This window comes from Hyalella azteca, unplaced genomic scaffold (genome assembly GCF_000764305.2).
Source record: "Hyalella azteca isolate HAZT.00-mixed unplaced genomic scaffold, Hazt_2.0.2 contig8176, whole genome shotgun sequence".
Lineage (NCBI taxonomy): Eukaryota > Metazoa > Arthropoda > Malacostraca > Amphipoda > Hyalellidae > Hyalella > Hyalella azteca.
The window spans coordinates 15,728-32,940 of NW_025938276.1; the positions used below are offsets into that span (position 1 = coordinate 15,728).

Below are 17,213 nucleotides of genomic sequence, written 5' to 3' on the forward strand. Positions count from 1 at the left end.
ACGCTGGAGGAAGTTCAAACTTCAGAGGTGGAACTTAATGCAGTAAATTTGCAGTAAGTCAGAAAATACCAGAAAAATACCAGATTTAGGCATATATACCAGATCTAAAATATTCATACCTGACACCTTCTGAAAATACCAGATTTGTGAAATCTGGTATAGAAATATACCATCTGGCAACGCTGGCGCGGTCTCAAACAACCGAGTACAAAAGTAGTGTAAACGGTTGTGCGCGGTGAGGCCCTGCAGCAAACGACTCAAAGCGCATGTCGTTGCCACTAGTGTAAACGGGCCTTATTAGAAAGATAGATGACTATTGCGCGCTGCTCTCTCGCACACTTGTATGTTCGTTCTTTCCTGTCAGCAACGAATTTAGTTTAGGGAATTTGTTGCAAATTGATATAGTTTATTGCCTCTTCTGACACTGAATTGTTGCCAAGGTGATCGTTTCAAATTTAAAGCACGCATTGACATACTTCTAATCTAATTTCATAACATGTATTTATTACACATTTCGGTATGTATTTATATTTACTGGAAACAAATACAATGACCATCGATAGCCTGATCCGAATGAGAAAACTGAGCGCACTTTCAATTTGGATATTTTATACTCACAAAGTTTCACATTAATCTTAATTAAAATGCATTCTGTCAACTCGACAAAGAATTAATTCGAACTTAAAAATAAATTAATACCTCACTAATTACTGATCAAAACTCGACAAAGGCACGAGTTCTTAATGAGGTTAGAGAGGCTCAGGTCCATGGAGTTCAACATGAAGCCCCACAGCGGCTTATACTTCGACGGTTGGAATAAACCTTTGCCAGTCAACGAGTGTCGAAGCTGCTGCTAGTTTGTTCCCTAAGCCCTACACTGTCTACTTTGGTAACACATTGGTTGCATAATCATTACTTCCTAGTTAATCCATACATATGAGCAATAAAAATTTTACTGTATTCTTCCGCGGTGTTGAAATTAGTGGAGGAAATTCAAATTCGAAGTTTCTAGTTAAAAAGTTGTTTATATTCCCAGTAGAATTTAATGACCATGTTTCCGTGAAGATAATTAAAAATAATTTATATTTATTTGTTATATTATCATACAATCAAATTCTCGATGCTCTATAAGCAGCTGGGAATAATTATATTCTTCTAGTTTTGATGTAATTTTGACTCGCGATAGCAGAAAACATTACAAATACCTATTATTTCTGCAGATTAATTCCATGCCTGCTTAGTATTTTGCTCACTACAAATATTTTTCTCATTGCAGTCCAAAAATGGATACTTTCATGCTGGAGATAAGCAGTTGAGGGTGTTGTACGAGCGATTGAGACCGGGCAATTATATCAGACGTTACTGATAAGAAGCACCGCGTGGTCATACGATAGCTCAGACAACAGTCGTCCGCGATAGCTATGTGTGGCGGACATTTTTAGTGACTCTCCAAACACAATTTGTTTCCGACAAGACCGCATCTGAGCGACAACCGTGTGTTAATTTTTTTCGTGTAAAAGAAGGATGATGACGGAGAAGAAATTGAAGTGACCTTGGATTGTCAGAAGTTCAGAACGCTACTTGTCGAAAAATTCACGCATTAATCATTTATGAGTGAAACATTGTTCCGCAGGTCCATTCGTCAAATTTCAAGAGCGATAGGGTTAAGCGGACCAAATGAGACCAAATGAATGATCGTTACTTAATACATATTATTATGATATAAACTTCTCCCGTTGAAATGTAGAATAAATGTTCTGGTGGGTTGTGACGCAAAAATTTTGGGCCAAAGCAGAAATTCTCATCATTGTAATAATCTGAGCAGTGAAATCCAATAACAATGAGACGCTGGCGGTTAGGCAAGCGAAAACTCCCGCAAAGCAAGAGTTTAGTGAACGTCAATCAGGTTGATGGCCAAACTTCGTGGGTTGAGTCGACACTGCGAACTGCCGCTTCGACCACAAATGTAGCATCTGACATTACCTTGGAGGTAAACCTATTTTCTGATGACTTCACGCATCCTTGTGGGACCAACGATGTTTCAAGATCAACTGACTTAGCACCTGACGACGGCACGCTAAGCGTCACAAATGAATCTTTTGAACAATCTGACGAAGTTAAAGATGAGAGGGCTTATATGTCTGATATGGGAGAACAAACTGTCAGCTCGTATAAGCAAGTCTACCGCAGAGATTACCCGTACAGGTCGAGATCATTACTTCCAAAGCCTGATTCACAGTTGCTTTCTCAATACTCTCATGCATGGCCGCATGCTGCCTCTCGTTCCACTGTGAGTCAATCCACAGAAAGGGTGGATCTCAAAGAAACCCTTGAACAAAATTCTTCAAACAACTCAGATAATTCCGGAGTCCCGAAACCGTCGGTGAGCCGCCGTGTGTCTGAAATTAATTCAAGGCCGAGCAACCCCACCAGTCGCAGCGGATCCTCTTCGTCATCAAACAGTCCCCGGTCCAGCACCTACAAATTACCTTCCACCTCAGGACATAAGATCGACGTCACCAGGCAAGTTCAACAAACCCAACTCGTCTGTTAAGCAGGTCCAATGTCACCAGGTCAGTGCAACAACGCGCTATTGAAAAAATGGCGTTTGTGTCTTCGAGCTAATTCAAAACGAATTTCTAAACTTGTATTCGCCCAACTACTTAAAATCCATACCCGTGGCTAATCGGCCTTTGCTTTTAATAGTTTTACATGTTTATTTGTGACGATTGAAATAAAATTAGCGGATTACAAATGTTTCAAAGCAATATAAGGCAAAAAAAAAAAAAATAATAAATAACAACCCGTTACCTTTCATCAAGTCAACCAAATTCGATATTTCATTGGGAGATATCCTCATTAGCATATAGTATTGAAATTACAGTATCTTGTGAAATTATATCAATTTGTTACCGCTTTCTGAATTAAATTGCAATTTCGGAATAATAATTGGAGACAGCAAACGGTTGTTCATCTGAAAAAATGTCATATCCTAGACTAAGCTTTCGAGTGTTAAATTCGAATTTTACATGTAATTACGCACAAAAAAATCGAAACATTAAAAGGCATTAAAGATCGAATCTAAGTTATAATTGAAATGAATGCATTCTTACTTGGAACTTAAATTTCTGATAGGAAATGGAAATTTGTTCGAGTCTTTCTTCAAATATCCTTGACAGTTCCCTCATTTTGAGATATCATTCCTTCAACACGGTAAATACTTGATTATCTAATTACAAGATTAAGGAATATTTTTCGCAAATAGAATCACCTCGTATGAGCTGTTTTGCTAGACATCATATATAGCATGAATGTTTTTATATTAATGAAAAATTATGTATTATCGGTTAAAGAACTCAAATACTAAAAACACAATTTTTCGGAAGAAGATATACTGTACATAAGATCGAAATATCTTTAATTATTTTAATGAATAACCTGCCCATATTCCTTCCATCCATTTCAAGTAGCATCGTGTCATCTCTGATGAGTTTTGTACTTAATGCATCAACAAAACATGGCGGTCTTTTTACATTGCACAATTGTAAGGTAAATAAGGCATGATAGGCATGATTTACTAAGATATATCATGCGACAAAGATCCAAGCCAGTGACCGGCTGATATTTTTTATGACGCTTTGGAAAGAGTCACCGGAAATTCTTTAACAATGAAAGCATCGCTCGAGTTGCGCGATCGTGGCGTCAAGATCATACTGATAAGCTAGCAGGTTATCATCGATCAATCGGTCCAGTCTTTTAGTGAACTCTCAAAAAGGAAAAGCTTGGTCGAGGTCAGGCTATTTCCTCACAAAAAAAGCGCGAATAGTCGGTAATATAAGATAAGATCGCAGCTATATAAATATGATAACGTAAAGTATCGCAAGTATCGCACGAATGCATAAATTCAGTCAATGGGGTTGTAAAATAAATCCTAGTTCATTTACGTCATATAACATATAACATACATAGCGAGGTCGGTGCTGAAGAGTAGGCCTGATCTAGCGGCCTGTTGCCGATTCTTGTACTTTTCGTGACTTGTTCACAGAAGATCCCAAAGCATGTCCTTTGACCGGAATTTTTCAAGACTGACGATAATTTGAAATAGCTACTAGACTTCCACCGGGTTCGATACGGTGCTAGGCATTTCAAGTCTGAACATATATTTATAGAACATATATTTATAGAAAACGTGCAACACACTGAACATGAATGATGGTTTCAATCGTTAAAGAGATGAATGAGAACATGTTATTCAGCTAGAATATGATAATTTTATCAATATAAAGTAAATTATTCTAGTTCTGTTGGTATTAAACTTCTTGGTATTAAAACTTCTTATTTAGGTTTAAAACTTCTGATTGATCAGAGGTTTTCAACAGAGTGGCTATGAACGGCGGATCATTACAGTGAAAACGCCTACTTAACTTACTCAAACCACACATGCAGCCCATAAAAAGGCATTGGGTTTAGAAGGGAAAATTTTATTCCTTTATGTAACTAAATGATAACATTAAAATACGAAGTTTGAACTTTGTAGCACTCGAGACGATGTCCCCGGGCCATCGTATCTCAGCACCGAGGCTCCGTCGATGTCTGGTCCAGTAACAATCGATTCGCGGGAGGAAGCTCACAATGAAAGGAATGACGAGTCTTCTAATACTGAAGAACATCAACATGATTTTCTGGCAAGAGATTCCCTTGTTGCGGCACCCAGTAATGAGAATAAGAAAGATGCGTTCTCGAAGAAGGCCACAAAGAAGATGCTCCGTTTGTTCATCGCGTTGCCGCACACTGAGAAAGCCTTAGATTGTGAGTAAGATATGCATAAATATTTGGCCTATGTCCGATAAAAATTTGTTTGACCAATACAAAAACAATTTCTATAGCATTCTTTGTATGATAATAACATAATTTATCTGATTATAATGAACCAGCTATAATACTTCATAGCATTTTAAATCTCATAGAGCTAAAATTTTAATCCCAATTATTTTAACTTGGCGCTAATATCAAGACAAAAAAGACATCAACTAATGTGGTCGGCAGCTGCTTTAAGTAAAGCAGCTGCCGTCCATATGCACATTAATATAACTATAACAAACAAATTTAACACCTGATGCATCACTCGACATTAAAACAGGATAGATACCGGTACCGACCTACCACTCTTCTTGTTGGTTGGTAAGCTATCTGATATGATATAGATCTTAGATAAGCGATAACAATTCATATCCAGCCACGTATTTCGTTTCACGGTCAGTTCAAAGGGCCCATTTATCAGTATTACAAAAGGTCTCGCTGCCAAGTCATCCAAAAATTCACTAATTAGTTAAACAATGAGCGAGCCAACATGCCTGAACATTTATTCGATACACACGGCACTGACAAACATTGGTCAAAGTCACGTACTGATGCCGAAAGAGTCAGAAAACATTTACTGTAAATTCAAGAAATCATAAATCGAAAAATCCATCTCAATAAAAGTCAAAATTAAAAATCGGGTCATAATTCAATTTATTCTTCTCGAAAATATAATGAATTTTTTAAAATGCCACAAAAATTTAGAAAAATTATTGCGAAAAATCAACGTTCGATCAGTACGAGATAACACTGCCTTGCTAGTTCGAGTCACTAGAGAAGCTATTCATGGTCCTTGCAACTGGCCAAATCGTGAATGATTGGTAATGTACAATTTGCAATAAGAAACTTCCTTTATATTTATACTTGCCAATATATTAGAAATGTATTTGCTAATGGCGTTCGTTATGAATTTTTCGCCACTGAATTTATAATTGAATTTCTCTGCTTCTTTAAAAATATTGCATGATTGCAGTGATTTTTTTAGGGGAGTTTTTGATCCACGATCGATGATTTGATTGCACTTTATCAATGCAAAATTTCATAAGATAATTAATGATTCATCTATTACTTTATTAGTAGTTCTACTTGCAGCAGAGAAATTAGATATTAGAAAACACTTATCAGCGATTCGTTGATAAGAGAATGATAGTAAATCTCGTCTTCAGATCACTGAGATATAGTAAATATCTTCATAACCAACCACGCTCGCAGAACAGGAGCCATGTATGCCCGTAATCACTGCTACGCAACAAACTGAGCAATAAAGTCTATCCCCTGAAAAAACAACCTTCAATGGGTTAACAATGGAGCACGTGGGCATACTTCGTGTACAGCAGACCCGTGACACATTAGATAATAAGGATCACATTAGATAATCGAATATATTGATATATTGAGCATAGTTCAGAATGGCAAAAATCTTCTAAAAAAATGGCATATAACAATGCTTGCATAAACGGTTGAGGTGTTTTTATAGACATGACTGTAGACAAAAAAGTTTAGTTGTATATAGAAACAGTATCTTACATATAAATTAATTTTCTTCAAATCGTCACCTTGATACTATTTTTATGAAATCCAGAACTGAAATAATTCGCTCCCAAATTCAGCAAGGCCATGGTCGCATATCGTCGAAATTTTCATATTGTCGAGATCGAAGAATTAATCGTCCAGAACATCATTCCAGTTCAAATATGAGTTACATATTGGAGCGAATTAATCTTTTTCGGACGAGCGGCAGTCAGAAGTAATTTTACTTTTACGTGCAATATAGCAATGCTGCAAGAATCACATATTACAATGAAAAATTTGATTGAAAATTTTGATAGTCAATACTTTCATGATTGATTAAAGATCTTATGTGACTGCCAATACTGGAAAAATTTGTAAGAAATTTGCGGCATTGCAACACCGCGTATTGCGTTTTGAAGTGTATCCGTGCAAGCGTGTTCATTCAATACATTAGATAAGAAGTTGCATGTAACAACTTAGGAATAGATTCAAAACAAACTTCAGGCACAGAATTATTTCACAGGCTACAAGCAAAACATTGACGAAAATACTGATTAATCAGGACAAAATGAACTGCCCAGTCGAAAAGGGGAGTTCATATATAAGGACAGCTCTAGAAGAACAAATTATCTCAATAAATAGCGATGATGAGACCACCTAACCTGATATGATAGCAGAGGTCGACGCATTATGTAAATGATTTAGCTCTTTTTACGCGTCATCGCGCATGAGCTGCATAGCATCATATTATTTTATGTTATTAATATTATATCATATATATTATATTATTGGATCGTTTAACCATGAAATTTATTTACATAAAGCACGTGTCTTTAAAATTCGAATGTTGCTATCCATTCCAGTACAAAATGCAGATTCGAATTACCTAAATCTTAAAATCCCTTGTAAGTTGATTTATTACTATTATTTACATGAATTTTCACGCTAGAAATACGCATAATTAACTTTTTATTGTTATAAGGAACAATACTCGTCTCACGTTGCAGATTACTCGTGTGCCCTGCAGTCAGACATCTTGCTGCACGGAACGCTCTTCATCTCGACACATTACATAGCCTTCTACTCGAAAATTTTCTACCACGTCAGCAGAGTAAGCTAACTGCGGCCACGTGTAGCAAGTTTTACATGTCTTCAACACTATGTATATAATTTTCTTGATTAAAAAGAATACCATGACTTGTCAATAGACGAGATACCGTATATGCTTTTATTAAAGCATTTTGCGTGCCTCGTAAGCCAAACATCATTGTGAATTCCTCATCATCAGTCATCCTGAAAAATTTAAGTAAGAATGCCTAAACTTGTTACCGTTCACTGGATTCAATAGAAAGCTAATAAAAAAACGTTTTGATTCACAAATTGCTTCAATTGTATATATGAACTCATGATTACTTTAATTATAGTCTCCATTCGTCCAGTTATTCTTTACGCAGAATTATCTTTTGTAGCGAGAGGCGAATAGTTTAGTAGCGTACACATGTACTAGTACTAGTGTGTACTAGTTCCACAGTAATGGAACAGTAAATCTCTCATCAGGTGTTGTTCCCAATATCTGAAGTGAAGCGAATATCGAAGGAGCGTACGGCCAAGTTCATACCCAACGGCATTGGAATTTACTTGCACGACGGGCGCAGCTTCTTGTTTGGGTCGCTGCTGTCCCGCGATGCCACCTACAACCTCCTCATGCAGGTCGCCTCCCAGGGCGGGAGTCTGGCTGTCGGAGAGGCGGAGGCTCCAATCGCGCATAACAACGTGAGTCTCGATGTAACTGCCGATACACGCGTATTACTCTAACGATGCACGCGTATTACTCTAACGATGCACGCGTGATACACGCGTATTTCTCCAACGATGCACGCGTTGCTGAATCGCGAATTGTGCCAGCATCTAAACAAGGGTACAGATCAGAATATCCTATACTACAAGTCATTTTAACTAGAATAAACTAGGCACGATTATTTCGACACACGTATCCACATGACCCAAAAAAAATAGGTACAAAGTAGACCGTTACCTAATCATTGAGCGACGGTAACAATTAAGCAATGTATTATTGAGCTCAGCCAATAAATTCTTCACTACTGAATAATATTTTAAAAAAATGATAGACACACTTCATCAAGTTGAATCCAAACTAGAGCGTTACTTCCTAGGAATCAATGCAAGGACAATGAAATTTGCCCGAAACACGGAGTTGATGAGGGTCTACTGTTCTATTTGGAATAACAAATGGGCAACAATACAAAAGTTGATTTTGATCGTACTGCAAGAGTGTTTGTATGCACTTCTTGCATATTTAATAGGATTTTAAATAAATTTCTGGTGTTCTACAGAGTGACGATGAATCAGCGTCAGTGAGCGATGAGCAAAGTGAGACGACAGAGCAGGAGGGTGCCAGCGCCCGCACGAGCAGTTCTACATCTTCGCCACCCACTCTGCACGCCCACAATCGCCGCTCTATCATCTCCCAGTCCTCCACAACCAGCACCGACCCTCCTAAAAATACAAAATTAAAATCCGTTCCTGAGCAAGGAGATGAGGTGGACGGCGTCCGCGTCGCAGTAGAGAACAAGTCGTCTAAAATCATCTTATATGGCGCACAAAAAGACGAATCGTCTAGTGAGGAAAGCCGTTCAAATTCCAATCAACAAGATAAATCGAACGAGAAGAAAGGCAGAAGATTTCCAATCAACAAGCAATCGCATCAAGAGACGTCCAAGTTCATGAGTGAGTTTAGGACTGCGGTTAATTTCTCAAGTCTGAGTGAAGTAAAATTTCGATCCGCATTTAAGAATGGCTTCTGGACACCAGCCTAAGTGAGCTGCCGTGAAGATTATTACGCATTGTTCATTCCCGCTATGCCCTATTTCGAAAAAATAAAAACCCTTCAAAAAATTGAAGGAAATTTGTATAGTCCAAGGAATAATTGACATCTTCTACGTTGATTCAAAAAAGTCATGTAAATTAAAACTATAAGCCTACAATAACTAATGTTACTCTCTGCCTACAACAACTGATGTTGCGCGCAAAAATGTCGCTCTTGATGCGACGTGAAGGCGAATTGCCAATACCGTACGGACAGAACTCAGATGTAGCTAAAGAAATGAAAAACACTTCCTTAACACCCATGCCAAAAATTCAAGACTTTTGCATGCTCATCTTTCAAACTACTGATTGTATATGAATAGAAAATACTTTCAACTATTTTCGGAATAGGGAATAGTGGCATGAAAAAAAAATTCATCCGTCGATCCCATCATCATTTGTTAAGTTGAAAGCTATCAGCATTGCATTGTTTGAACTCCAACACAAAGCTAATAAGGTTCACGAGGTTCCGTTAACAGCGATGATTTTTTCACGTTTTTGTCACTATAATTAAAAAGTACTCAGATTAGAATATTTTAAAATTTTTTCCTTGTTGACCACCGGGAAAAAAATTCTCCGTTTTCGCAGAACTTCTGATGAAAGTAATCGGGTTCCTGGCTACGCCGCAGTCGACCGCGTTCAACGTAATTCTTGTGGTGGTGTTGGCTCTGCTCTTCGCCTCGGCTGGCATGCTTCTGTACCGCATCGAACGCCTCTCACAGGATCTCGTCTCGCCTTCCATTAGGCGAGATTACATTAAATATGTTGTCACAGGAAGGATTTTCAGTGATATCATCACTATAATCACCACTAAAATCTGAATTTTCAAGAATATGGGATATTTTATTGCATTAAAGTTGTACTTAAGTCAAGTTTATGAGCGCGAATTCACTGTATTTTCGTCGGAACAGAACAGGGATGAAGAACGGAGAATATCTGGAACTTCAGCAGCGCCTTCAGTTCTCTACCGCCACTGGGCTGAAAAGAGCGCTTTCAGCGCAACTCCAGCACCTGACTATGGTGAGCACCGAGGAATGATTCCCAGACACACATAACCCAGAGACAAAATCTTGAGACAATTTATTCGTATTCTTAGTTAAAGAATTTTGATTTTTTAGATCATAAAATAGATCAACTTATGTTAGAACATCAGGCATTTTTACTACAAATGTAAATTGAACTCGCGTTTTCAAAAGCCTTTTGGCAGCTAGATGTTCCTGCGAGGCTTTTATGAAGCTAGCGAAGTAGGCAATACTTATAAATAAAAAAAGTTTCCTTCTCATTAACTGTGTTATTGGTATATTCTTTTAATAGCACCGGTCAACGGGTAAATCATGCGAACAAACTATAGTTACCATTGATTTTCAGGTACGTCAGTCCTTACATGAACTCGCTCGCCTCTTCAAACTCGATCAAGCTGGATGAATCAAAGATGGCTGCCCTCCTGCCGGGTGTCGACGAGACCAACTCTGCATATCATTTAGAAGCACTCACCCCATATACTCAACTCAACGATGCCCAAACTCACGGCGAGATCATTTTGAAGTGATGTTGGAAATAGTATAGTGTTATTATCAATAATTTAAACTATTTTTAAGGTAATTTATAGCAGGTTTTTGTGGATAATATCTTGATGCTTTTAATTGCAATACTTTACATCGACATTATGTTATGAGTAAATGTTTTTACCACAAATAGAGAAACGGGTCAATTATTTATGGGATGAATTTACAGTGAAACTCAAATGTTTAGAGAAAAATACTTAAACTTTTGCTACCAGTGACGCATACTCCTGTGAGTAAAACTTATCTTAACCCTCAAGTGGATGGAGGCTCCTCCATAATATGGTTTATTCGGTTAATACAGTAGTAAATATTGAAGATTCTGAACGTTTCAGCTGGTTCTGGCAAGTATGGCAGACATTTTCTCAACAAGCCACGAAAATATGTTGGGACAGATAACAAATTCGAATAAAAATAACTTGATAGTTTGGGACAGATCACATAATGTCGCAATTGTGGGTCATCCTAAAGGGAGAAATGAATTCTATTCATGCTCAATTTTAATCAATATTTTGTAATGCATGAAATCGTTAATACTAAAAACTGTGAGAATAAATCACGCCTTGTTGAATAAGCAAGAGGACATTCGAAAGTCAATTCAATAAGCTAGTTTTAAGATGTCGCGGCAGGTTCGACTACTTCAATTATGACACAGCAGACAAACTGATAAAGTAAGCAGCATAAGTTCAATATTATGAAAACTTAACTTGATAGAAATTCACCCAAAAATGACGATATAATTGAAAAATATTATTGAAGAATGGCTAATTCAAGAATGTATCAGTAACAATAAAATGTGGTTTTCGTATCCTCACTGACGTTAACGTAGATGTCATCTTTTCTATCTCGATTTTTGTCAGAAGAAACATTAAGCTGTCCCGTATAATACACACAACTCTCGTGTGGCCTTCTTAATGAATGAAATTACCAAACCCTCTCATTTTCCAACAATCAAGAAACTCCAAACCAAGCATTCAATAAAATGGAGCTTCTGAAAACTACAGTAATTTTGTCATTACGAACCACGTTCATCGTTAAACATTAGCACTGTGCGCTATGTCGGCAATAGGGATACTAAAAGTAAAGCAGCATCTATACAGATTAAACAGCATCCGAAGACAAACTGATGCAAAAAGCTGCGTTGTGTTGCGTAGATGAAAAAAACGCTTCTATAGCTTCGTTTATTCTCTACCAGTTCAAATATATTCATCGATTGTGGCCTAAAAAATAAGAACAAACTACAAAACCATGAAAAAAGTATAAAAAAACGATAGAAGAAGCGTTAAATCTATTGCGTATTACCAAATTATCACTTGAATGATCAATCATCCGAATTAGAGTCCTTCTACACCGCGCTGAAAAAGTATTACGAGGAAAACGTGTAACATCAAGACCGAAAAATCAATCATCAGCTGAAAAATAATCTAAAACACTCTGATAACAATGCGATTGCATAAGTGATCCTATGATTAAAGCAAAAAATATTCATTAACAATGTAGAATGTAGCTGCAACTATACTAGATCTCTGCGTAGCGCTGGGCTTTATCTTAAAAAAATCACCCTACTCCCTAGCTCTAGCGGAACATACAGTAAAAGCTAAAATGAAGCCCAAAAAATAGGCCTTTATATTTTTATGTCATCATATTTATCACGTTTTTCATTGGCATAGTAATTTGTTATTAACGCTCCGTTCTAATTTTCAACGTCAGCGAAGACATGACGAATATCAGTGTTATATCAAGCAAGAAAATTACAGTGAATCTCCAACCTAACAGATAGAGGAACGAAATTAAATGAAGACCAATCAAATGAATTAAACTAAGAGAAAATAGTCACAAGTTTTTATTTGCGTCTAAATCAAGTGTCAGGTTAGATTGGATAGACATTTCAAGACTATAGAAGCAATCAAAATTCATAGGACCTGGAAAGATAAAGATTTCTCTACCTTCTGTGACGTTACTCGGTGTAAATTCAGCCAAAACACATCAGCTAATGACTAAATTATATTATTGTTTACATTGAAACCGCATTGAAACGTTTTTCTATGGAACATACAGCATTTCTGGCTAATTACATCGCACCAGGGACAAATGTTTGACAATAACCTCAATAAATTAGTACAGAGAGCATACACAATTTTTGCAACGAATTCTTGCACCAGCAAGCAGGAGAATCGCCATTGATATACTCTCCCAAGAATGCAGAACCCAGCATGTTTCAGTTTCTTCTTCATATTATTCTAGAATATTATTGTTCAGAAAAGGCAAGTAAACATTTACTGAGGGCTGTCTTAAGATATAATTCCCTCACGAAAGTTGGGACATATTTAAATTAATAGGTCATATTGTTTTTATAGCGACACACTTCCTGCAGGTAGCACCAACACGCCTTTTTACATGATCAAACTTGGACATGACGACCCACAAAAGGGAAAAAATTGTATCACTTTGAACAAAGTCCCCCTCATTTCTCTGATTGCAATGAATAACGCAAAGATGACAATGCCCAGACACTTCATCAGAGACTGACTCAACAGCGCTCAGCACACGGCATATCTTATTAATGCTAACAGATTTGCTCAGAGGCAAACATTGATTGGTAAAAATTACAGTTTCCCTCATCTAGTCCCAAGGATTTTAATTGTGTTTTTTAAAAGCATTAAAAAGTATTCAAAAGCCTTTTGTATAAAACATTAAAAACGATCAAATAAATCAGAATTCAACAACAACACATTTTCATGTTGAACAATATGGACAAGGACGCTGGAAGTGCTCAGGGTGAAGCGAATAATGAGAATGAAAGTATCCGTGCCTCGAAAACTTCTTAAGGCATATAGGGCACGCGAATGGCCTCTCGCCAGTGTGCTGCATGCGGTGTATCTTCAAGTTGCTGTGCTGGCTTGACCTGTATGGACAAAACTCACAAGCGTAGGGCTTTTCGCCTGTGTGCTTTCGCATGTGAGTTTTGAGGTTGCTTTGCTGTCGCGCTCGGTAGTCGCACATGCTACAAGCAAATGGTTTCTCTTTGGTATGCTGGCGAAAGTGAGTCTTGAGGTTACCGAAAAGCGTTGTTGAGTACTCGCACAAATTGCACATGTAGGTTCTTCCTTTCAGGTTGCCTGAAGAAGTGGCTCCATCAGCGAGTGGTTCAGGAGGCTGGCCATCAACATAAGCTATAGTGAAGCTGTCGGGCGGCAGCTCCTGCAGGTACCGCCCTGCCAGTGCCTTGTGGTTAGAGTCTTCGTCTGACGGCGCTGATCCACGCACGTTTAATGTAGAAGATAAATTGGCGTCTTGGTCGAGTTTAGTGGTGCGGCTCTGCAGCACATTAGGTTCAACGCCCAGGGCTTCAGGTTTGTACGACTTAGGTAGCCAACTGAGGGCGGTCTCTGTATCCTCGTGCGTGAGATTAGCCATTGAAGACAAGGATCGAACCGAAGACAACGATGGTTGAGGCAAGCCATCCATACACAGAGTGACCGGACAAGCTGCCACACAACTCAATCTCATTTCGATGCCATCCATCTGTTGACAAACAAGAGAACGTTGGAGATTTTTGTACATGCAGATAGCCCAATAGGAACAATAAACCAAATATGAGTATATATTAGCCGTCAATCAACGGTGAATAATTTGAATTCAACAGTCGAATTATTTGTAATATTTATTGAAACGCTGATACGATACTTTATGTAAAATGTTAACATCATGCGGAGTAAGGCAGGTGAGAAAAATTCATAAGCAACTTGCAATGCAATATAAAACAGAGCCTCTCGATAGATTCACGAGCATGCTGTGGTACTTTAAAAATACATTGTGGGTAACAATTAAACATTCATGCTAATGCCTTGTGGGTAACAATTAAACATTCAAGCCTGTGCCAATGTGGCATAGAAGCGGCGCGTAAGATAGTAAAATGTTCGGTGAATTTTCCGTGGACTTCTTGATAAGACCAACAAAATTTGGCTACGCCTTCCGTAATAGACGCTTGGGTAAGAATCAAAACTGAAAGAGCTAAACAGACATTACAACAATGGATTTAAAACAAAGTCACACTTCCGTCATGTGAACACAGTTCTTGTCATAGGATTACTTGCAGCTGAGGTAGCCAGACGAAAAAAAAAAATTTAAGAAAGGTCAGCGATCTGCTTCGTAATCAGAATCAACCTATGCCTCTGAATTAATTAAGGGCACAAGTGTGTCCATATTTCCTGCAGCTTCCTTCAAGACAACTTTCCGATTCGCCGAGAAACAATTGCCATTATAAAGTGCTTAAAAACGACAGGATAATAAACAGTCGCTGTTGTTTATCAAAACATTTTACTTCAAGTCACTTTTAGTATAAAATAAAATGAGAATGACGATGATAATAATGAAAATAATAATATTAACTAGTAATAATGAATTAATACACAAAATTAAATAATAATTATCACCATCCAAAAATGCTGTCCAATAACCAAAAAGTTAAAACGTTCATGAACGCTTCGGAACAAGCTTTTTCGCACAGAACCGCAATTATGCTTCAACAATTATAACTGGTCTCAATAATTCTGTATTGTCTTAAATAAAACTTGTTTTACCCGCAAGCGCGGAAGGTTTTACAAGGAGAGCCAGAAGAATCTAGCGAGAAAGGAACTGCGTTTGGCAACTCAGCAAAAGGAGAGATGAAAAATTAGAAGAACATCCAAGAACGAAGACAGTCCTTCCTCTCGAAATGACTGAGACCAACAGTCAGCTTTGTGTGTATAGCACGGCGGTTAAGAATGAGGTAGAAAAAACTTCAAAAGCGTTAATGATGAGTAAAGAGACGCTCCTGAGAATATACTTCTAATGTCGTAATATACTCCTGAGGGAGACTGAATCACAAGAATTAGGTGCAAACTCTATAATTAATCGCTGTATATTCTTCATATCCTGCAACTCTAGAGCAGGGTAATGCGTCGTATTCAATGTTAAAGGCTTCTTAATTTAAATGTTGAGTCGAGACCATTATCGCCAACTATGTCAGGAGGAGAAGACTTCAACATATACAGACCAAAAAACTTTTTTTCAGTCAACCTAAAACTTCAGAATTCGTGTAGATAAATGTTATCGATTAAGACCTACTACAGTCATTGAAAATTTTACGTTATTAGATAATTAATTAAAATAATATTTCTTTTGAACTTGAGCGAAGTTGATAAATATTAATACGTTATCATCCAGACATAAACAGCTTAATGATAAACAAAATATCTTCACAAACAACCAACGTATAAAATACCGGGATTAATACCATAAACCAATAGCAAAATTAGAATGCAATAGAGCAATTAGACAAAGTAAAACTTCAACCAAATAAAAATATCAGCCTCAGAAATGTGTGCGTGGTAAGACGTCGGTTCATCACCTACCTATTATTTATTTGAAAGCCTGCATGAGAAGACCATTCATGCGTCAATAATCAAACCAGAGCAACTTTTAAGCATATGTACGGATTAATTTGCAATTGAAAATAACTTTACTTCGTAAGATTATTTCACGGTATCAAAAGTACATTTCTTAACAATATACCAAACAAATTACGCAAGATGACGCTAAAATTTTCTGGAATCTTATTAAAGCGAACATCAAAAAACTATATTCAAGATTCATTTCGAAATTGACATGCTGATAAATAACATATAAATTCAATAAATTAATCAAACTACGCACATAATGATACCTTAGCAAGTTGAGAACAGATGAATTGTAAAAAAATGGAATGCGAACACCGCGCCATTATACTAGCTCTTAGCTCTAGCAGGTTCATGGAAGATGTTATAGAAATCCTCGCTGTGGTGACGGAATACGTGCGTTTTGAGGTTGGACATTTGAGTAGCGCGATATTCACACTTGGGGCACGGAAAAGGCTTTTCTTGATTGTGTGTTCTGACGTGAGCCTTCATATTGCAGAGTTTCTTCGAGCGGTAGGAGCAAACACGGCAGGTGTAAATGGCCAAGTGAGTCTCATCGTCTAAGCTACGCGTGTACAAAGTGTCCGAGTCTGAAGGCCTCCACAGAGCCAGCGAGGAGGTCGACATGGATTCTGAGTTCAGTGGAACTCGATCGACCAAGGATTCAGGTCCCAAAATGCGGTGAAAAGACATGTTATCGAACGAGGAAACATCGGCGTACTGAACATTCGATGACGTGTTTAAGCTAGATAAATACTCGATATCTTGACTGACATTGAAGTTACGAGAGTAACTCGATTCTTGAGGAATAAGACGATGATCCTTACAGTCCCGACTTCCGTGTCGCTTTTCAGTCAGTGAATACATTTCCGGGCGAAGAGGTCGATGAGATTTCACGCCAGTTGGAAAGGATGGTGGCTTTAGTGCCGCGGAATTCTTCCCAAGAGCAAACATC

General features: G+C 37.7%; 2 protein-coding genes across 3 annotated transcripts in view; one reads left to right on the forward strand and one right to left on the reverse strand.

The window, feature by feature from the left end:
- The first annotated feature begins 1,267 nt into the window (after positions 1-1,267).
- Positions 1,268-11,823, forward strand: LOC108667837 (membrane-anchored lipid-binding protein YSP2). The gene is made up of 8 exons (XM_018154924.2): positions 1,268-2,523; positions 4,538-4,809; positions 7,380-7,483; positions 7,930-8,145; positions 8,727-9,120; positions 9,847-10,003; positions 10,170-10,278; positions 10,627-11,823. Exons 1-8 carry the CDS (start codon positions 1,841-1,843, stop codon positions 10,681-10,683), a joined length of 1,992 nt encoding a protein of 663 aa, XP_018010413.2. The 5' UTR covers positions 1,268-1,840; the 3' UTR covers positions 10,684-11,823.
- LOC108667835 (longitudinals lacking protein) overlaps positions 11,307-17,213 on the reverse strand; it is a 39,782-nt gene continuing 33,875 nt past the window's right edge. The window contains exon 5 of one of the 2 annotated variants that reach the window (XM_018154909.2): positions 11,307-14,345. In XM_018154909.2, coding sequence (XP_018010398.1) covers positions 13,557-14,345 — 789 coding nt within the window. In that variant the 3' untranslated portion in view covers positions 11,307-13,556. Of the gene's footprint in view, positions 14,346-15,234; position 17,213 lie in introns of those variants that run through there. The other variant, XM_018154914.2, reaches the window with a different exon arrangement.